Source organism: Cucurbita pepo, chromosome 11 (genome assembly GCF_057944985.1).
Source record: "Cucurbita pepo subsp. pepo isolate OVF chromosome 11, ASM5794498v1, whole genome shotgun sequence".
NCBI lineage: Eukaryota > Viridiplantae > Streptophyta > Magnoliopsida > Cucurbitales > Cucurbitaceae > Cucurbita > Cucurbita pepo.
In genome coordinates this window covers 4,919,573-4,941,944 of record NC_141808.1, presented here as the reverse complement: position 1 = coordinate 4,941,944, position 22,372 = coordinate 4,919,573, and the positions used below count along the sequence as shown (strand labels likewise).

Sequence of the window (22,372 nt, the reverse complement as noted above, 5' to 3'; positions counted from 1 at the left end):
AAAACTGAGTAACGATCGATGTTTTTCGAAGGTTTCCTTAGGAGGAATAATCAAGCTTGATGATTTAGAATAGAATGTCGAAGAAAAGGAGTTATAAAATAGTAAAAAAATGCTTAAAGATACCCTAATCCAGAACGTTTCAAGCACGTGCTAAAAAAATTGAGTAACAGTTGATGTTTTTCGTAATTTTCTTGGGGAATGATCAAGCTTGATGATTTAGAATTGATCGAACAAAAAAGGAGTGTATAAAACAGTAAAAAAAAGTGTTTAAAATCGAAACCCTAATTTTCGACATTCTATTCTAAGTCATCAAGGTTGATCATTCACCAAGAAAATTTCGAAAAACATCAACGTTACTCAGTATTTTTAGCACGTGCTTCAAAAGTCCCGAATTATGTTTTTCGAAATTCTCTTGGGGAATGATCAACCTTGATGATTTAGAATAGAATGTCGAAGAAAAGGAGTGTATAAAACAGTAAAAAAAAGTGTTTAAAATCTAAACGCCAATCATTTCCAACATTTTCGACCCTTAAAAAGTTGTTTTTGACATTATTGAGGCCATTTTAAGTCCGTAGGACTCCTATTTGCTCAAATTTAATATATTTTTTTTAGCTAAAACTAGGAGTAATCAATATGTTTAGCTAAACTAAGTTTAATACTATGTCCTAAGAACACCTATAAAATAGTTAGGGAGGTTAGACGAACACGACTCTCCACAATGGTATGATATTGTCCACTTTGAGCATAAGCTCTCGTGACTTTGCTTTGGGTTTCCCCAAAAGGCCTCACACCAATGGATAGAGTATTCCTTGTTATAAACCAACGATCATTCCCTAAATTAGCAAATGTGGAACTTTCATCGTTCAACAAGGGAATCTGGGCTAAACAAGTGAGTGACTCTACATTTGTTGGTTGGAAGGATTGTATGATGAAGCATGCTTGCCCTGTGGCCCTTACATGCACACAATTAGGAATGTTATGCTATTTTAAGTATGTTATGTGATGACCTATGAGGCCATGTTATGAATGTGTGTGATGCCATGCTACGTCATGATATGTAATGCCATGTGAAGCCATGTTATGAATGTGTGTGATATAAGTCGTGATAAGTACTATTCATACGTGATTCATATGTGTACTATGACATGAATGAAAGGAAAAACGAAATGATTCTTATTATATGCTATGATTTTAAGCTATTATGCATTTATCAATGTCATGTGCATTAGGATATTTCCTCGTTATGTTATGTTAGTACAGACGCATACCTTCGATATTTTTGTTCATCATCATATCATGTGAGCCTTTCACTCTGTGGTGTCCGGCGACGCATTAGCGTGTTTAGTTCGATGAAGCCAGACCCAGGGGTACGTATACGAGTCTGCCTGCTATGTCCATGTGTGCGTGCGTGGGCCGTGTATGGGGAAGTACCACACATCCAACCCTACCTAAACTGGGCAGAACTCAAGCTCATGATACGTTGTTTTAAAAGATAGGTTCCATCATGTATGTGTATGTTTGCATTACCTGACTCCAACAATGAGATTACTTACTGAGTATTTACTAAAATACTCGAGCTACATGCTAGCCTTATTTTTCATGTAAAGATAAAGCGTCCATGCACGGATAACGATGGATGCTGGAATGGTCATGGAAGCTGAGATAGGACGGTAGTATGCATTGTTTTCAATTAATAGTTCCATAGGTAGCTTTTGATTTTTGTACAAAAAAATCTATGTTACCGACGACGACATTATTTTTATTTATTGTTTTAAATTAAACATGTAAGTTCATGGCTTCGTTTAAAATTTTATTTAGATTTTCGCATATGTTATTAAAGGCATGCATGTAATGACGTGTCTGATCTAGGTAAGAAAATTAGGGGCGTTACACTATTACTCAGACAAATTAGATTAACCTCATAAACCTTACAGGTTGGTTAAATTGATTTTTGAAAGTTAATTATCAAGTTTTTAAAATAATTAAAAAAAACTAATCCAACTCTAAGTCAACTCAACTCCTACTTACAGATATTTCCTTTCAATCAACTAAAATACCTTAATCTATATAAAACTATCCATAGAGTTTCCTCATAGTCAATTTTTATTTTAAGTTCGTTATTATGAATTATTATATTTATATTAATGAATGAAAGTAATGTTAAGCTAGGTTTTTAATTCTATCTCAAACTAATTTACTTTAGGAATAATCTTGATATTTTACTATTTTCAACAGTTTAAAACAAAACATTATCGGTAATGCCCCTAATTTTTTTAGGTTAATTAGTGACGTTACCCTAGCATGCTTTAATCACATAGGCAGAAATTCATATAAATACTTTTAAAATAAAGGCATTGACTTACATATTCAATTCGAAACATAAATAAATATAACATGGTTTTTAACATAAAACAAATTGGCATAAAACACCTACCAACTACTAATTAAATTCAAATTCAATGTTGTTGTCCTATCATGATCTATCCTAACTTCCATGGTCTTTCCAGTGTTTATCGTCATTCGTGCATGAGAGTTTTGGCTTTACTTAAAAAATATAAGGTAACATGTGACTTGAGTATTTTACGAAATTCTCGGTAAGTCAACCCACTATTGGAGTTAGTAAAGCAGTCACACACAATACATGATTGAGATCTATCTTTTAAAACCGTAACATGACCTTAGGCTCTTTCTAGTTTCGGATAGGGTTTGATGCATGGTACTTTTTCACTCACGGCCCACGTACACGCTCATGGACCCACTAGGCGGGCTCGTACACGTACCCCTTGGGCCTGACTTGGTTGGGACAAAATATTACACGTCACTGGATGCCTCAGAAAAGGAAAGACCCACATGATATCATGACAAACATAAATATCGAAGGTACGCATCCGTACTAGCATAACATTACGGGGAAGTATCCCGATGTACATGACATACATACATGCATGAGGTCCCATGATTTTCATTCCTAACATAATAGTTGTTTCATTTCGTTTCTCTTTCCCCCCATAACATATTTCATATATGGATCATGTACATGGTATATATCACGTAATCCATCACGTAACTTATATGGTAAGACATAAAATTTCATACATGACATTTCATTTCATTCATAATATAGTGTATTGGATATCACATGCATACATGGTAATACAAAGAGCATATAAGCATCACATAATTAATATGATGCATGCACCATCATACATCAACCAATTAGCTTACTCCAACCGTAAGACCACTAAAAGATTGGCCTTGACCGAAGTTACTAATTACTCGACAGCCGCTTCGAAAACTATATTCCAATGCTTAATTCTCACCTATATCAATTCATATAACATGCTTACCGCATATAAACCTCTTAGCCTAACTAAACATGATGATTATTTCTAACATAAGTCTTACACCTAACTAAATTTGGATGGATAGGAGTCTTACGGGTCTCAAATGCCTTAAATAAGGTAAAAATGGTTTTACGAAGGTCCAAAACTTAGGAAATGGTATATAATTTTTAAACGAGCTGTCTAGCTGAGAAGCCAAGTCCACTGCGCCGCCAAGCTGCGTCCACGCGGGAATGAGGCGGGTCATTATTCAAGTTAACTGCGGGCTGTATGGGTTGGGTTGAGTCACACTGGGCTGATACGTTCCGGGATGGACTGCTTGTATTGGGTCGTGGGCGTTGTAGAAGTGTGGTTCACCTATAGCAGAGGCCCGAGAGAGATACGACAACCTAAAATCCAAGATTTGTCTCCCTTACCTGCCCAGGTCCGTAAATGTGTGGATTTGGATGTGTTTATAAGGGATGAGAGATGTGAATTTAAGGGAGGGTTGTGTTGGTTACTTTTGCAAAAATAATGCCTCGCTGGAAATCGCGAGATATGGGACCAGATTTAAATATATATATTTTAATTCCAAACCATTACATTATCTCAAAGTCTAAATCCATTGAAAACAAATTAAATTTAATTTTAAGCTGCTTGAAACATGAAAAATGTAAACTCATTAGGAAGATAAAACCGTGAATGTGAATGTTAGTTTTGTATGGATAGTTGAATATACTTATGGACTTTTCCTAAATCGATTAATGCAATGTCGAGAATTCAGGGGTATAAAACTTTCTATGACGGATTTTTCATGATAAAATTTATATGACATTCTGAGTTAAAATAAATATAAAATCTTAAATTTAATGCTTCCAATATACTTAAACCATCAAGTTTGCAAATAACATATTACAAATATGAAATTAAAATGCTTACCATGTGACAACATTACTTCAACAATAATTATTTTAATGTATTTAAAATACATTAATTATTTTATTAATGTATTATAATATAATTTTTTTTGTGAGTTGATATAGACCACGTATTAAATATTAATTTGAACTCTGTAATAAATAAACCATTTTTCTTTTATATTTAATATGTTTATGAACCTACATGTCACTTATTTAAATTCTTCATTTAATGATCATTCACTAATTATACGCCATTCCACGATAAATTTAGAGTTGCACTCCTATACGCTGCACGACAAGTTGTTACATAGATGAAATTATTACTAGATCCTTTAAGAGCTTATCGTAATTATGGTTAGGTCAAACGTTTGTTTTGCCCTTGTAACTATATTTAAGTCGTTAATTACAACAAATTCTTGAAAGAACAATTGTTTATGATCCAACCATGATAAGAGGGTAGGGACCTTTTATTCAAGTTCTCATGTCATCACTTAGAAAACTACTCTTTTACTTACTTGATATTAAAATAACTGAATTACATCTCATAAGACATGTCCTCAACTCTCTGTTTGGTTAGTCTCTAAAATGGAAGACATATTGAATTGGTTAGGAAAGTTGTTCAAACCTTGCAAATCAAATGATAAACCCTAATAAGTAGAGTTCGTAACTCACTTAGAATTAAGATCGAGTTGCATATGATCATACGGTAAAATATTAATCTTCTCAAGTAAAAAATTTATTAGAAAGAAAAATGGATAAATTATTTTGGTTTAGTCCTACACAAACTCATTCTACGAGGTATCTCTACTCATATTTTCACTTGAAAGACTTGGATCAAATCATTTGTAACAATCGTGGCTCATAACAACAATGTTATCAGAATAAAGCACCCAACTTTATCCATATTTTATAAACCATTTATATTACTACTTAAACATGATCTTTCCAGAGGTCCACGACGTGACACTAATAACTTTCAATTTTTCATAGGATGGATACTCTTTAAACTCTAAATAAATTTTTTTAAATCAAATTATTAATTACGAGATTTTAAGACATAAATTCTCATGACATTTCTTCAGATTAAACACCAAGTTTATGCACGTTGGAACTAGTTGATCTATAATGTTTATCCGTCATTCCTGTTTTCTTGGAGATACACTGTAGATTGAACCAGTTGATATATTAATGAAACTATCCTTTCCCATCTATTTCGATCAAATAGTGCGTCAAAAATTATTACTTATAAAGTTTTGCTAACTCTACGAAAAATATATTCTTAACGTGTTAGATTAATCTGATTAGACATGAATTTAATAGCCGTTGGATAACGTTGGAACATGGGAATAGTAACATATGAAATGCTCTAATGCATCGCCTACCATAATAAACTTATTACAAACGTCTAAAAGTTCTTTTAAGTGAGAAGGATAACTTGGATTATTTTATTTTTAATAGATTTAAACTACTTTCGTCTATTCCTTTTCAATAGGTCTATTTTTGTCCCAAGGCTCATCTTAATCTCTTCATTTTCATTTTCCTCTCATCCTTCCTAAAATATAGTCTACATGTATTAAATGGATTCCATTATGTATAAATTGTAGGTTAAAATTTTGCAAACAGAAAGTCAAGTAGTCGTGTTTAAAAAGTATATAGACCAAAATGAATCAAATTTAAAAATGCAAGAACAAAAAACAACGAACATTTAGAACGTAGAGATATTAAAATGATCAAATGTCAAAGGGGATCCATATAGTAGTTAAACCATACATGTCTAATATCTATGTTGAATAAAAGAAAACTTGGATACAAAAATGGTACTAATTCTATAAAATTGGCTACTCTTTGTAAGGTAGTAACTCAGCTTCGTATGGAGTAATGTGCATCTATACATATGAAGAAACCAACTAATTATTCTCGAAGCTTGTTTGGATTGACCTTTGAAACTCTTTAAAATATTTTTAAATGTAAGAAAATATACTTTAAACTCATGCATTTCCTTGAATATATGGAAATTAATCTCAAAATTTTGTTTGTCTAGTTTATTTTTAGATTCTAAGAAAAAAAAAAAAAAAGTTAAATAGATCTAGCTTATAAATATTTGAACTTTCCATTTGTGTTTAGTAAATCTCTGACAAAATTAAATTTTTAAAAATTAAATGATATGTTAAATATAAATTTAATACAATATCGGCCTTACTCGAAAGTTTGATTCACTGTTCTTACTATTGACACAAATTACCGGTCTAGGTAGGATCCCTAAGTCTCCAACTCGACTACACAGTCATCTGGATCACATTACTTCACATTTATCTAAAAACAAAAATTAAAAATAATTTTGACGAGTAATTAATTTACTCCTCAACTAGCTAACTTATCATTAACAAATTTTATTATTTTTTGGAAATATTTTAAGTTTTATTCCCAATGGGTTATTCTTAGGCTTTTGGTGTGGATAGAGTCCTCCATCCAACCATTACCTTGGCTCCTAGTCTCATCTACTAGGACCTCCCCGTTGATATTAAGGTGTTCTAGCAACCTTAAGTTTTATTTGTTGGCTCTATTTATGTTCACTACAAATTTTAGACTCGTACGTAAGGCTCACTCTCGGTCAAATACGGTTTGTCCACTAAATTCTCTGGTCATAAATATTTATTGTTCCCAACTTGGCACACATCGCATTGGTTACGGGTTTTGCCGGGATTAGTAGACTAAGAATACTCATTCACATCTCCATATCGTAAATAGTTCATAAGCATAAACTAGAGTCGTACATCATACTTACTAATCACGATTCTCTAATATGCTCACATTTTAGGCATGGATTCATGATTATTATTATTATTATTATTATTATTATTTAACTCGTGCCATTTACATACATTCAACGTTTCTAGCTCTTAATCCCATGGTAACATGCTTGTTTAGGAGCTTCGAGATACTACTTACATGAATCGTCAATTCCTTTGCTTTCATAATTGTTCATAATATGGTAATTTCGTCACAAATTCTCTTAATTTGACCTATATCTAATGATTTTCAAGGTTAGTATAAGCTAATATTGATAAAACAGGTCAAAAGGAGTTGAACAGAACGAGCTGAAACTTGAAATAAGCCTCCACCACCCACATGCGTACTACACTCGTTGCCCACATGTCCCACTCCTTGGTTACTCGCACCTCCACGTGCGCGTGAAGCCTGTGCACTGATGCGTCGTTCAACCTCGAAATAGCCTGAAATTCTAAATTTTTTTCATCATTTCATTCCATACCCCTTACATGATATCCACTAACTTCATAATTCACGGTGGGTTATCATCCCAGAAAGTTAAATAATATCTTCGAGGATAACACCATTGGGCTCAATTTTGTTTCTCTTCTTGTTTCCTTTAGAAAAGAAACTTTAAAGGAATTCATTGACAAAAGGAACAAGAACAGCCTAAGGAGGTAGAGGGAACCGTGCCCAAACGCTACAACCTATTTTCTGCAAGAGACCGCATAAAGATCCAAAAAAATCACAGCTGAAGGGGATCTTGATCAATCCAAGTGTACTCCGCATGACGTATCACAAGCAACCCTACAACTCCATTCATCCAGAATAATTGAGAAAACAACAGATAAAATTCTATACATTTATATTGATTCTAGAGCGGATTCTAAAAAATAGATTACAAATTTTCTAGAGCTGATTCTGAAAAATATACGGCAAGTGCGCCCAATAGAATGTATCAATCACGTAACAAGACATGTGAAGAATTGAGAGAAAATTGGATCGAGGGTTTGTCCATTAGGATTGGAAATGGACAAGCCCGACTAACCAATTGGGCATGAACGGGCCTCGACCGACCAATATTGCTGAAAAATGACTAAAGAAATTTTTTTTCCATCACATCGTTTTAATATATTTTTGATACACGCTAAAAACAATAAAATAAAAAATATTTATTCTCATCGATATATTTCTCGGGAGAAAAAGAGGAGAACTTGTGAGATAGGAATAAAAGTAAGAAAAGTAGAGAGTAATACTATAGAGTTTGAAAACTAATATATATAAATGTATATATTAAAATTTTGATAAACTCTTTGAGGATAATTTTTATCGTGTTCTTTTGTTGAAAATTGTAGGATGTACATTTATCTAATATATAAATTTAATGAAGGAGTTATGTTCAACCAAACCAAACCAGTCCTCCCTCCTTTAAGGTAAAACTAATTATAGGGCCTGCCTTAAACCACGTAATTATCTTTTAACAAATTTAGCTAGTTTGAATTGGTTATTTTTGTGTTTGTATATAAAGAGGGTTTGAGTTGGTGAATGCATTCAAATCAATTCTTATTCCTAAGAAGTTTGAGAATTTGTACCAAAAGAAAAGAAAATAAGGTAAGGTAGAAGAGACAGGTGAACTAGAAAGGATGGGATTGATATCAAAGTTTATGGCATTAATACCACTGTTGCTATTGTTGGTGTCTAATGCTACCGTTGATGCTACTAGCGGTGTTTTTGATATTACGACATTTGGTGCCAAACCTAATGCTGATGCTACTAAAGTACGTGTACATTTGTTTAAGTTGATAAACGAAAATTTCATTTTGTACAAAATATTTTTCTCAAATGAAATGGTTGAATTCACAGGCTTTAGCAGATGCATGGAAGGAAGCATGTGCTTCGGCTACTCCAAGTAAAGTATTGGTTCCAAAAGGAACTTATCAATTAGGAGAATCCAGGCTCAAAGGTCCATGTAAAAGTCCTATTGAGCTTCTAGTTGAAGGAACATTACAAGCTTCTCCTACCGACACGGAAGGAGATGGGTTGCTTGTTATGGAATACGTCGATCATTTGACATTGTCTGGTACTGGAGTTTTCGATGGCCAAGGAAAAGCTGGTTGGGAAAAGAATGATTGCCACCTGAAGAAAGAATGCAAAAAGCTTCCCATGGTAAATGCTCATACTACTTTAATTATAAAAAGAACTCATAATCTGGGTTAGCATTATATACTTTAACATGGGAGTGTTTTTTCTTTGTTTGTTTAAAATGGGCAGAATTTGAAGTTCAATTTCATCACAAATTCGATAGTGAAGGACATAACTTCGTTGGATAGCAAGAATTTTCATATCAATGTTTTGGCCGGCAAGAATCTTACCTTCGATCACCTGAAAATTACTGCACCACACAATAGTCCCAACACCGATGGAATTCACTTGGGCGATTCAGAAGACGTTTACATTCTCAATACCGCAATTGCAACGGGAGATGATTGTATATCTGTAGGATACACTAACAGAAAAATAACCATTAGTGATGTTACTTGCGGACCGGGACATGGCATTAGCATAGGCAGCTTGGGCAAGTACAAAACTGAAAAAGAAGTAGTAGGAGTTACAGTGAAGAAATGCAAATTAATCGGTACTACAAATGGTGTCAGGATCAAATCATGGCCAGATTCTGCCGTCTCATACCCAGCCTCTGACATGCATTTTGAAGATATTGAAATGGAAAATGTTGCCAACCCTATCATCATAGATCAAGAATATTGTCCATGGAATCAGTGCAACCGAAAGGTGTGTATTAAATTCGAACCTCGTTGGTTTCCAACTTATTTTCTTTTGAACAAGTATTAATTAATGTTTAATGTTTATTTTGAACATCCAGGTTCCATCCGCCATTAAGATTAGCAAAGTTAGTTTCAAGAATATCAGGGGTACATCTTCTACTCCGGTTGCAGTCAAACTCGTTTGCAGTAAAAGTAATCCATGTGAGGGGGTGGAAATTGCTGATATTGACCTCACTTATAGTGGTAAAGAAGGGCCAGCTGTGTCTGAGTGTGCAAATGTGAAACCGACCGTTTCTGGAAAGCAAAACCCTCCCATCTGTGCTAAACCAGCGCCACCTGAGACCACTCCGTCGACTGATTGAATAATCTTTTAATGCCGACAAATGTTTCAAACCATTCTTCCTATCATTTTTATTTTAACTTTCAAAATTCGATTTACAACATGCCATGATGTTGGGCATGTTTTCAATAATTGTATTTTTAAAATTTAGGAGAATTAATACTTAACGATTCTATTTTTATACTATAATAAAGTCCTCTTACATAATTGACATTGCTTTTGCTTTGAAGGAGGAGAAGACCAGAAGACCATGAATTTAGTATCACGCTGTTTGTGGAGGTTCCTTACAATGGAAAAATTACAAATGGAAAGTATTAATAAATAATTTTAAAAATACAGCAATAAGATTTATGGAATACACCATTAAAATTTCAAAATCTGTTATATAAAATACACCGTTTATAAAAAGAAATATTAAGGACAAAGTCTCCCTTTATAATTTAATTCAAAATAAACTATCATTGGAATTAACTTAGAAAATATGGGTAGCAAACTAGAAAGATCTTAATAAAGGAAAATAAAATCATACGTATTTCATTAGTTCATAAGAATAAGTACTAAATTAATCAAAGCTATCAAGAAAAAGGCTATTCTTATAAGAAGAGTTTTGCTGAATCCATTGCAATATAGCAAAAAACGAATGAAAATAATAAAACCAGCAATCATTATGATTTGCTTGTTTCGGAAAATATCTTACCATTATGATTTGCTTGTTTCGAAAAATATCTTATCCCAGAGGGCGTAGAGAGTTTAGAATTCTAATTTGAATAGGAATACAGGATTTTACAATGCAAACAAGGTAAAAACTAGTTTTACAAGAAACCGACATATTAGATATAAAAACAATTCTAGAAATAGTTGAAATATTCTAAAACAACTGAAAAATGGGAGGGATTATTTGTAAACATATCACAATTTTGTTGGGTGAGGGAGAAGTCAAAAAAAAGTTTTGAGGAGAAAGGGAGAAGTACTTTGGGTCCGATTCAGCCTCCATTTGTCACTAAAATGTCAGCTTATTAGTAGAAAAGCTTTGACGAGGATGAAGATCGACGGGAGAAGCCTCGACCATGAGAGGCCCCTACTCTCTCTAGTTAAAATGTTAGAAGCACGTGCTAAAAAAAACTGAGTAACGATCGATGTTTTTCGAAGGTTTCCTTAGGAGGAATGATCAAGCTTGATGATTTAGAATAGAATGTCGAAGAAAAGGAGTTATAAAATAGTAAAAAAGTGCTTAAAGATACCCTAATCCAGAACGTTTCAAGCACGTGCTAAAAAAATTGAGTAACAGTTGATGTTTTTCGTAATTTTCTTGGGGAATGATCAAGCTTGATGATTTAGAATTGATCGAACAAAAAAGGAGTGTATAAAACAGTAAAAAAAAGTGTTTAAAATCGAAACCCTAATTTTCGACATTCTATTCTAAGTCATCAAGGTTGATCATTCACCAAGAAAATTTCGAAAAACATCAACGTTACTCAGTATTTTTAGCACGTGCTTCAAAAGTCCCGAATTATGTTTTTCGAAATTCTCTTGGGGAATGATCAACCTTGATGATTTAGAATAGAATGTCGAAGAAAAGGAGTGTATAAAACAGTAAAAAAAAGTGTTTAAAATCTAAACGCCAATCATTTCCAACATTTTCGACCCTTAAAAAGTTGTTTTTGACAGTATTGAGGCCATTTTAAGTCCGTAGGACTCCTATTTGCTCAAATTTAATATATTTTTTTTAGCTAAAACTAGGAGTAATCAATATGTTTAGCTAAACTAAGTTTAATACTATGTCCTAAGAACACCTATAAAATAGTTAGGGAGGTTAGACGAACACGACTCTCCACAATGGTATGATATTGTCCACTTTGAGCATAAGCTCTCGTGACTTTGCTTTGGGTTTCCCCAAAAGGCCTCACACCAATGGATAGAGTATTCCTTGTTATAAACCAACGATCATTCCCTAAATTAGCAAATGTGGAACTTTCATCGTTCAACAAGGGAATCTGGGCTAAACAAGTGAGTGACTCTACATTTGTTGGTTGGAAGGATTGTATGATGAAGCATGCTTGCCCTGTGGCCCTTACATGCACACAATTAGGAATGTTATGCTATTTTAAGTATGTTATGTGATGACCTATGAGGCCATGTTATGAATGTGTGTGATGCCATGCTACGTCATGATATGTAATGCCATGTGAAGCCATGTTATGAATGTGTGTGATATAAGTCGTGATAAGTACTATTCATACGTGATTCATATGTGTACTATGACATGAATGAAAGGAAAAACGAAATGATTCTTATTATATGCTATGATTTTAAGCTATTATGCATTTATCAATGTCATGTGCATTAGGATATTTCCTCGTTATGTTATGTTAGTACAGACGCATACCTTCGATATTTTTGTTCATCATCATATCATGTGAGCCTTTCACTCTGTGGTGTCCGGCGACGCATTAGCGTGTTTAGTTCGATGAAGCCAGACCCAGGGGTACGTATACGAGTCTGCCTGCTATGTCCATGTGTGCGTGCGTGGGCCGTGTATGGGGAAGTACCACACATCCAACCCTACCTAAACTGGGCAGAACTCAAGCTCATGATACGTTGTTTTAAAAGATAGGTTCCATCATGTATGTGTATGTTTGCATTACCTGACTCCAACAATGAGATTACTTACTGAGTATTTACTAAAATACTCGAGCTACATGCTAGTCTTATTTTTCATGTAAAGATAAAGCGTCCATGCACGGATAACGATGAATGCTGGAATGGTCATGGAAGCTGAGATAGGACGGTAGTATGCATTGTTTTCAATTAATAGTTCCATAGGTAGCTCTTGATTTTTGTACAAAAAAATCTATGTTACCGACGACGACATTATTTTTATTTATTGTTTTAAATTAAACATGTAAGTTCATGGCTTCGTTTAAAATTTTTATTTAGATTTTCGCATATGTTATTAAAGGCATGCATGTAATGACGTGTCTGATCTAGGTAAGAAAATTAGGGGCGTTACACTATTACTCAGACAAATTAGATTAATCTCATAAACCTTAGAGGTTGGTTAAATTGATTTTTGAAAGTTAATTATCACCTTTTTAAAATAATTAAAAAAAACTAATCCAACTCTAAGTCAACTCAACTCCTACTTACTTACAGATATTTCCTTTCAATCAACTAAAATACCTTAATCTATATAAAACTATCCATAGAGTTTTCTCATAGTCAATTTTTATTTTAAGTTCGTTATTATGAATTATTATATTTATATTAATGAATGAAAGTAATGTTAAGCTAGGTTTTTAATTCTATCTCAAACTAATTTACTTTAGGAATAATCTTGATATTTTACTATTTTCAACCGTTTAAAACAAAACATTATTGGTAATGCCCCTAATTTTTTTAGGTTAATTAGTGACGTTACCCTAGCATGCTTTAATCACATAGGCAGAAATTCATATAAATACTTTTAAAATAAAGGCATTGACTTACATATTCAGTTCGAAACATAAATAAATATAACATGGTTTTTAACATAAAACAAATTGGCATAAAACACCTACCAACTACTAATTAAATTCAAATTCAATGCTGCTGTCCTATCATGATCTATCCTAACTTCCATGGTCTTTCCAGTGTTTATCGTCATTCGTGCATGAGAGTTTTGGCTTTACTTAAAAAATATAAGGTAACATGTGACTTGAGTATTTTACGAAATTCTCGGTAAGTCAACCCACTATTGGAGTTAGTAAAGCAGTCACACACAATACATGATTGAGATCTATCTTTTAAAACCGTAACATGACCTTAGGCTCTTTCTAGTTTCGGATAGGGTTTGATGCATGGTACTTTTTCACTCACGGCCCACGTACACGCTCATGGACCCATTAGGCGGGCTCGTACACCTACCCCTTGGGCCTCACTTGGTTGGGACAAAATATTACACGTCACTGGATGCCTCAGAAAAGGAAAGACCCACATGATATCATGACAAACATAAATATCGAAGGTACGCATCCGTACTAGCATAACATTACGGGGAAGTATCCCGATGTACATGACATACATACATGCATGAGGTCCCATGATTTTCATTCCTAACATAATAGTTGTTTCATTTCGTTTCTCTTTCCCCCCATAACATATTTCATATATGGATCATGTACATGGTATATATCACGTAATCCATCACGTAACTTATATGGTAAGACATAAAATTTCATACATGACATTTCATTTCATTCATAATATAGTGTATTGGATATCACATGCATACATGGTAATACAAAGAGCATATAAGCATCACATAATTAATATGATGCATGCACCATCATACATCAACCAATTAGCTTACTCCAACCGTAAGACCACTAAAAGATTGGCCTTGACCGAAGTTACTAATTACTCGACAGCCGCTTCGAAAACTATATTCCAATGCTTAATTCTCACCTATATCAATTCATATAACATGCTTACGGCATATAAACCTCTTAGCCTAACTAAACATGATGATTATTTCTAACATAAGTCCTACACCTAACTAAATTTGGATAGATAGGAGTCTTACGGATCTCAAATGCCTTAAATAAGGTAAAAATGGTTTTAGGAAGGTCCAAAACTTAGGAAATGGTATATAATTTTTAAACGAGCTGTCTAGCTGAGAAGCCAAGTCCACTGCGCCGCCAAGCTGCGTCAACGCGGGAATGAGGCGGGTCATTATTCAAGTTAACTGCGGGCTGTATGGGTTGGGTTGAGTCACACTGGGCTGATACGTTCCGGGATGGACTGCTTGTATTAGGTCGTGGGCGTTGTAGAAGTGTGGTTCACCTATAGCAGAGGCCCGAGAGAGATACGACAACCTAAAATCCAAGATTTGTCTCCCTTACCTGCCCAGGTCCGTAAATGTGTGGATTTGGATGTGTTTATAAGGGATGAGAGATGTGAATTTAAGGGAGGGTTGTGTTGGTTACTTTTGCAAAAATAATGCCTCGCCCGAAATCGCGAGATATGGGACCAAATTTAAATATATATATTTTAATTCCAAACCATTACATTATCTCAAAGTCTAAATCCATTGAAAACAAATTAAATTTAATTTTAAGCTGCTTGAAACATGAAAAATGTAAACTCATTAGGAAGATAAAACCGTGAATGTGAATGTTAGTTTTGTATGGATAGTTGAATATACTTATGGACTTTTCCTAAATCGATTAATGCAATGTCGAGAATTCAGGGGTATAAAACTTTCTATGACGGATTTTTCATGATGAAATTTATATGACATTCTGAGTTAAAATAAATATAAAATCTTAAATTTAATGCTTCCAATATACTTAAACCATCAAGTTTGCAAATAACATATTACAAATATGAAATTAAAATGCTTACCATGTGACAACATTACTTCAACAATAATTATTTTAATGTATTTAAAATACATTAATTATTTTATTAATGTATTATAATATAATTTTTTTTGTGAGTTGATATAGACCACGTATTAAATATTAATTTGAACTCTGTAATAAATAAACCATTTTTCTTTTATATTTAATATGTTTATGAACCTACATGTCACTTATTTAAATTCTTCATTTAATGATCATTCACTAATTATACGCCACTCCACGATAAATTTAGAGTTGCACTCCTATACGCTGCACGACAAGTTGTTACATAGATGAAATTATTACTAGATCCTTTAAGAGCTTATCGTAATTATGGTTAGGTCAAACGTTTGTTTTGCCCTTGTAACTATATTTAAGTTGTTAATTACCACAAATTCTTGAAAGAACAATTGTTTATGATCCAACCATGATAAGAGGGTAGGGACCTTTTATTCAAGTTCTCATGTCATCACTTAGAAAACTACTCTTTTACTTACTTGATATTAAAATAACTGAATTACATCTCATAAGACATGTCCTCAACTCTCTGTTTGGTTAGTCTCTAAAATGGAAGACATATTGAATTGGTTAGGAAAGTTGTTCAAACCTTGCAAATCAAATGATAAACCCTAATAAGTAGAGTTCGTAACTCACTTAGAATTAAGATCGAGTTGCATATGATCATACGGTAAAATATTAATCTTCTCAAGTAAAAAATTTATTAGAAAGAAAAATGGATAAATTATTTTGGTTTAGTCCTACACAAACTCATTCTACGAGGTATCTCTACTCATATTTTCACTTGAAAGACTTGGATCAAATCATTTGTAACAATCGTGGCTCATAACAACAATGTTATCAGAATAAAGCACCCAACTTTATCCATATTTTATAAACCATTTATATTACTACTTAAACATGATCTTTCCAGAGGTCCACGACGTGACACTAATAACTTTCAATTTTTCATAGGATGGATACTCTTTAAACTCTAAATAAATTTTTTTAAATCAAATTATTAATTACGAGATTTTAAGACATAAATTCTCATGACATTTCTTCAGATTAAACACCAAGTTTATGCACGTTGGAACTAGTTGATCTATAATGTTTATCCGTCATTCCTGTTTTCTTGGAGATACACTGTAGATTGAACCAGTTGATATATTAATGAAACTATCCTTTCCCATCTATTTCGATCAAATAGTGCGTCAAAAATTATTACTTATAAAGTTTTGCTAACTCTACAAAAAATATATTCTTAACGTGTTAGATTAATCTGATTAGACATGAATTTAATAGCCGTTGGATAACGTTGGAACATGGGAATAGTAACATATGAAATGCTCTAATGCATCGCCTACCATAATAAACTTATTACAGACGTCTAAAAGTTCTTTTAAGTGAGAAGGATAACTTGGATTATTTTATTTTTAATAGATTTAAACTATTTTTGTCTATTCCTTTTCAATAGGTCTATTTTTGTCCCAAGACTCATCTTAATCTCTTCATTTTCATTTTCCTCTCATCCTTCCTAAAATATAGTCTACATGTATTAAATGGATTCCATTATGTATAAATTGTAGGTTAAAATTTTGCAAACAGAAAGTCAAGTAGTCGTGTTTAAAAAGTATATAGACCAAAATGAATCAAATTTAAAAATGCAAGAACAAAAAACAACGAACATTTAGAACGTAGAGATATTAAAATGATCAAATGTCAAAGGGGATCCATATAGTAGTTAAACCATACATGTCTAATATCTATGTTGAATAAAAGAAAACTTGGATACAAAAATGGTACTAATTCTATAAAATTGGCTACTCTTTGTAAGGTAGTAACTCAGCTTCGTATGGAGTAATGTGCATCTATACATATGAAGAAACCAACTAATTATTCTCGAAGCTTGTTTGAATTGACCTTTGAAACTCTTTAAAATATTTTTAAATGTAAGAAAATATACTTTAAACTCATGCATTTCCTTGAATATACGGAAATTAATCTCAAAATTTTGTTTGTCTAGTTTATTTTTAGATTCTAAGAAAAAAAAAAAAAGTTAAATAGATCTAGCTTATAAATATTTGAACTTTCCATTTGTGTTTAGTAAATCTCTGACAAAATTAAATTTTTAAAAATTAAATGATATGTTAAATATAAATTTAATACAATATCGGCCTTACTCGAAAGTTTGATTCACTGTTCTTACTATTGACACAAATTACCGGTCTAGGTAGGATCCCTAAGTCTCCAACTCGACTACACAGTCATCTGGATCACATTACTTCACATTTATCTAAAAACAAAAATTAAAAATAATTTTGACGAGTAATTAATTTACTCCTCAACTAGCTAACTTATCATTAACAAATTTTATTATTTTTTGGAAATATTTTAAGTTTTATTCCCAATGGGTTATTCTTAGGCTTTTGGTGTGGATAGAGTCCTCCATCCAACCATTACCTTGGCTCCTAGTCTCATCTACTAGGACCTCCCCGTTGATATTAAGGTGTTCTAGCAACCTTAAGTTTTATTTGTTGGCTCTATTTATGTTCACTACAAATTTTAGACTCGTACGTAAGGCTCACTCTCGGTCAAATACGGTTTGTCCACTAAATTCTCTGGTCATAAATATTTATTGTTCCCAACTTGGCACACATCGCATTGGTTACGGGTTTTGCCGGGATTAGTAGACTAAGAATACTCATTCACATCTCCATATCGTAAATAGTTCATAAGCATAAACTAGAGTCGTACATCATACTTACTAATCACGATTCTCTAATATGCTCACATTTTAGGCATGGATTCATGATTATTATTATTATTATTATTATTATTATTTAGCTCGTGCCATTTACATACATTCAACGTTTCTAGCTCTTAATCCCATGGTAACATGCTTGTTTAGGAGCTTCGAGATACTACTTACATGAATCGTCAATTCCTTTGCTTTCATAATTGTTCATAATATGGTAATTTCGTCACAAATTCTCTTAATTTGACCTATATCTAATGATTTTCAAGGTTAGTATAAGCTAATATTGATAAAACAGGTCAAAAGGAGTTGAACAGAACGAGCTGAAACTTGAAATAAGCCTCCACCACCCACATGCGTACTACACTCGTTGCCCACATGTCCCACTCCTTGGTTACTCGCACCTCCACGTGCGCGTGAAGCCTGTGCACTGATGCGTCGTTCAACCTCGAAATAGCCTGAAATTCTAAATTTTTTTCATCATTTCATTCCATACCCCTTACATGATATCCACTAACTTCATAATTCACGGTGGGTTATCATCCCAGAAAGTTAAATAATATCTTCGAGGATAACACCATTGGGCTCAATTTTGTTTCTCTTCTTGTTTCCTTTAGAAAAGAAACTTTAAAGGAATTCATTGACAAAAGGAACAAGAACAGCCTAAGGAGGTAGAGGGAACCGTGCCCAAACGCTACAACCTATTTTCTGCAAGAGACCGCATAAAGATCCAAAAAAATCACAGCTGAAGGGGATCTTGATCAATCCAAGTGTACTCCGCATGACGTATCACAAGCAACCCTACAACTCCATTCATCCAGAATAATTGAGAAAACAACAGATAAAATTCTATACATTTATATTGATTCTAGAGCGGATTCTAAAAAATAGATTACAAATTTTCTAGAGCTGATTCTGAAAAATATACGGCAAGTGCGCCCAATAGAATGTATCAATCACGTAACAAGACATGTGAAGAATTGAGAGAAAATTGGATCGAGGGTTTGTCCATTAGGATTGGAAATGGACAAGCCCGACTAACCAATTGGGCATGAACGGGCCTCGACCGACCAATATTGCTGAAAAATGACTAAAGAAATTTTTTTTCCATCACATCGTTTTAATATATTTTTGATACACGCTAAAAACAATAAAATCAAAAATATTTATTCTCATCGATATATTTCTCCGGAGAAAAAGAGGAGAACTTGTGAGATAGGAATAAAAGTAAGAAAAGTAGAGAGTAATACTATAGAGTTTGAAAACTAATATATATAAATGTATATATTAAAATTTTGATAAACTCTTTGAGGATAATTTTTATCGTGTTCTTTTGTTGAAAATTGTAGGATGTACATTTATCTAATATATAAATTTAATGAAGGAGTTATGTTCAACCAAACCAAACCAGTCCTCCCTCCTTTAAGGTAAAACTAATTATAGGGCCTGCCTTAAACCACGTAATTATCTTTTAACAAATTTAGCTAGTTTGAATTGGTTATTTTTGTGTTTGTATATAAAGAGGGTTTGAGTTGGTGAATGCATTCAAATCAATTCTTATTCCTAAGAAGTTTGAGAATTTGTACCAAAAGAAAAGAAAATAAGGTAAGGTAGAAGAGACAGGTGAACTAGAAAGGATGGGATTGATATCAAAGTTTATGGCATTAATACCACTGTTGCTATTGTTGGTGTCTAATGCTACCGTTGATGCTACTAGCGGTGTTTTTGATATTACGACATTTGGTGCCAAACCTAATGCTGATGCTACTAAAGTACGTGTACATTTGTTTAAGTTGATAAACGAAAATTTCATTTTGTACAAAATATTTTTCTCAAATGAAATGGTTGAATTCACAGGCTTTAGCAGATGCATGGAAGGAAGCATGTGCTTCGGCTACTCCAAGTAAAGTATTGGTTCCAAAAGGAACTTATCAATTAGGAGAATCCAGGCTCAAAGGTCCATGTAAAAGTGCTATTGAGCTTCTAGTTGAAGGAACATTACAAGCTTCTCCTACCGACACGGAAGGAGATGGGTTGCTTGTTATGGAATACGTCGATCATTTGACATTGTCTGGTACTGGAGTTTTCGATGGCCAAGGAAAAGCTGGTTGGGAAAAGAATGATTGCCACCTGAAGAAAGAATGCAAAAAGCTTCCCATGGTAAATTCTCGTACTACTTTAATTATAAAAAGAACTTATAATCTGGGTTAGCATTATATGCTTTAACATGGGAGTGTTTTTTCTTTGTTTGTTTAAAATGGGCAGAATTTGAAGTTCAATTTCATCACAAATTCGATAGTGAAGGACATAACTTCGTTGGATAGCAAGAATTTTCATATCAATGTTTTGGCCGGCAAGAATCTTACCTTCGATCACCTGAAAATTACTGCACCACACAATAGTCCCAACACCGATGGAATTCACTTGGGCGATTCAGAAGACGTTTACATTCTCAATACCGCAATTGCAACGGGAGATGATTGTATATCTGTAGGATACACTAACAGAAAAATAACCATTAGTGATGTTACTTGCGGACCGGGACATGGCATTAGCATAGGCAGCTTGGGCAAGTACAAAACTGAAAAAGAAGTAGTAGGAGTTACAGTGAAGAAATGCAAATTAATCGGTACTACAAATGGTGTCAGGATCAAATCATGGCCAGATTCTGCCGTCTCATACCCAGCCTCTGACATGCATTTTGAAGATATTGAAATGGAAAATGTTGCCAACCCTATCATCATAGATCAAGAATATTGTCCATGGAATCAGTGCAACCGAAAGGTGTGTATTAAATTCGAACCTCGTTGGTTTCCAACTTATTTTCTTTTGAACAAGTATTAATTAATGTTTAATGTTTATTTTGAACATCCAGGTTCCATCCGCCATTAAGATTAGCAAAGTTAGTTTCAAGAATATCAGGGGTACATCTTCTACTCCGGTTGCAGTCAAACTCGTTTGCAGTAAAAGTAATCCATGTGAGGGGGTGGAAATTGCTGATATTGACCTCACTTATAGTGGTAAAGAAGGGCCAGCTGTGTCTGAGTGTGCAAATGTGAAACCGACCGTTTCTGGAAAGCAAAACCCTCCCATCTGTGCTAAACCAGCGCCACCTGAGACCACTCCGTCGACTGATTGAATAATCTTTTAATGCCGACAAATGTTTCAAACCATTCTTCCTATCATTTTTATTTTAACTTTCAAAATTCGATTTACAACATGCCATGATGTTGGGCATGTTTTCAATAATTGTATTTTTAAAATTTAGGAGAATTAATACTTAACGATTCTATTTTTATACTATAATAAAGTCCTCTTACATAATTGACATTGCTTTTGCTTTGAAGGAGGAGAAGACCAGAAGACCATGAATTTAGTATCACGCTGTTTGTGGAGGTTCCTTACAATGGAAAAATTACAAATGGAAAGTATTAATAAATAATTTTAAAAATACAGCAATAAGATTTATGGAATACACCATTAAAATTTCAAAATCTGTTATATAAAATATACCGTTTATAAAAAGAAATATTAAGGACAAAGTCTCCCTTTATAATTTAATTCAAAATAAACTATCATTGGAATTAACTTAGAAAATATGGGTAGCAAACTAGAAAGATCTTAATAAAGGAAAATAAAATCATAGGTATTTCATTAGTTCATAAGAATAAGTACTAAATTAATCAAAGCTATCAAGAAAAAGGCTATTCTTATAAGAAGAGTTTTGCTGAATCCATTGCAATATAGCAAAAAACGAATGAAAATAATAAAACCAGCAATCATTATGATTTGCTTGTTTCGGAAAATATCTTACCATTATGATTTGCTTGTTTCGAAAAATATCTTATCCCAGAGGGCGTAGAGAGTTTAGAATTCTAATTTAAATAGGAATACAGGATTTTACAATGCAAACAAGGTAAAAACTAGTTTTAGAAGAAACCGACATGTTAGATATAAAAACAATTCTAGAAATAGTTGAAATATTCTAAAACAACTGAAAAATGGGAGGGATTATTTGTAAACATATCACAATTTTGTTGGGTGAGGGAGAAGTCAAAAAAAAGTTTTGAGGAGAAAGGGAGAAGTACTTTGGGTCCGATTCAG

At 33.2% G+C, this 22,372-nt stretch overlaps 2 protein-coding genes across 2 annotated transcripts; both read left to right on the top strand.

The window, feature by feature from the left end:
* The first annotated feature begins 8,631 nt into the window (after positions 1-8,631).
* Positions 8,632-10,278, top strand: LOC147790129 (exopolygalacturonase-like). Its single transcript, XM_087128570.1, has 4 exons — positions 8,632-8,787; positions 8,873-9,175; positions 9,281-9,799; positions 9,891-10,278. The coding sequence occupies exons 1-4, from the start codon at positions 8,653-8,655 to the stop codon at positions 10,152-10,154; spliced, it is 1,221 nt and encodes a 406-aa protein (XP_086984696.1). The 5' UTR covers positions 8,632-8,652; the 3' UTR covers positions 10,155-10,278.
* A 9,627-nt stretch (positions 10,279-19,905) lies between these two features.
* On the top strand, positions 19,906-21,407 carry LOC147790128 (exopolygalacturonase-like). Its single transcript, XM_087128325.1, has 4 exons — positions 19,906-20,040; positions 20,126-20,428; positions 20,525-21,052; positions 21,144-21,407. The coding sequence occupies exons 1-4, from the start codon at positions 19,906-19,908 to the stop codon at positions 21,405-21,407; spliced, it is 1,230 nt and encodes a 409-aa protein (XP_086984451.1).
* The last annotated feature ends 965 nt before the right edge of the window (positions 21,408-22,372 follow it).

Excerpts from the sequence above, each read along its gene's own strand:
- LOC147790128 (XM_087128325.1), top strand. The coding sequence starts at position 19,906 with ATGGGATTGATATCAAAGTTTATGGCATTAATACCACTGTTGCTATTG. Across the intron at positions 20,041-20,125 it reads CTAATGCTGATGCTACTAAA|GCTTTAGCAGATGCATGGAA; the intron begins GTACGTGTACAT and ends TTGAATTCACAG. Across the intron at positions 21,053-21,143 it reads GGAATCAGTGCAACCGAAAG|GTTCCATCCGCCATTAAGAT; the intron begins GTGTGTATTAAA and ends TTGAACATCCAG.
- LOC147790129 (XM_087128570.1), top strand. The coding sequence starts at position 8,653 with ATGGGATTGATATCAAAGTTTATGGCATTAATACCACTGTTGCTATTG. Across the intron at positions 8,788-8,872 it reads CTAATGCTGATGCTACTAAA|GCTTTAGCAGATGCATGGAA; the intron begins GTACGTGTACAT and ends TTGAATTCACAG. Across the intron at positions 9,176-9,280 it reads AATGCAAAAAGCTTCCCATG|AATTTGAAGTTCAATTTCAT; the intron begins GTAAATGCTCAT and ends TAAAATGGGCAG.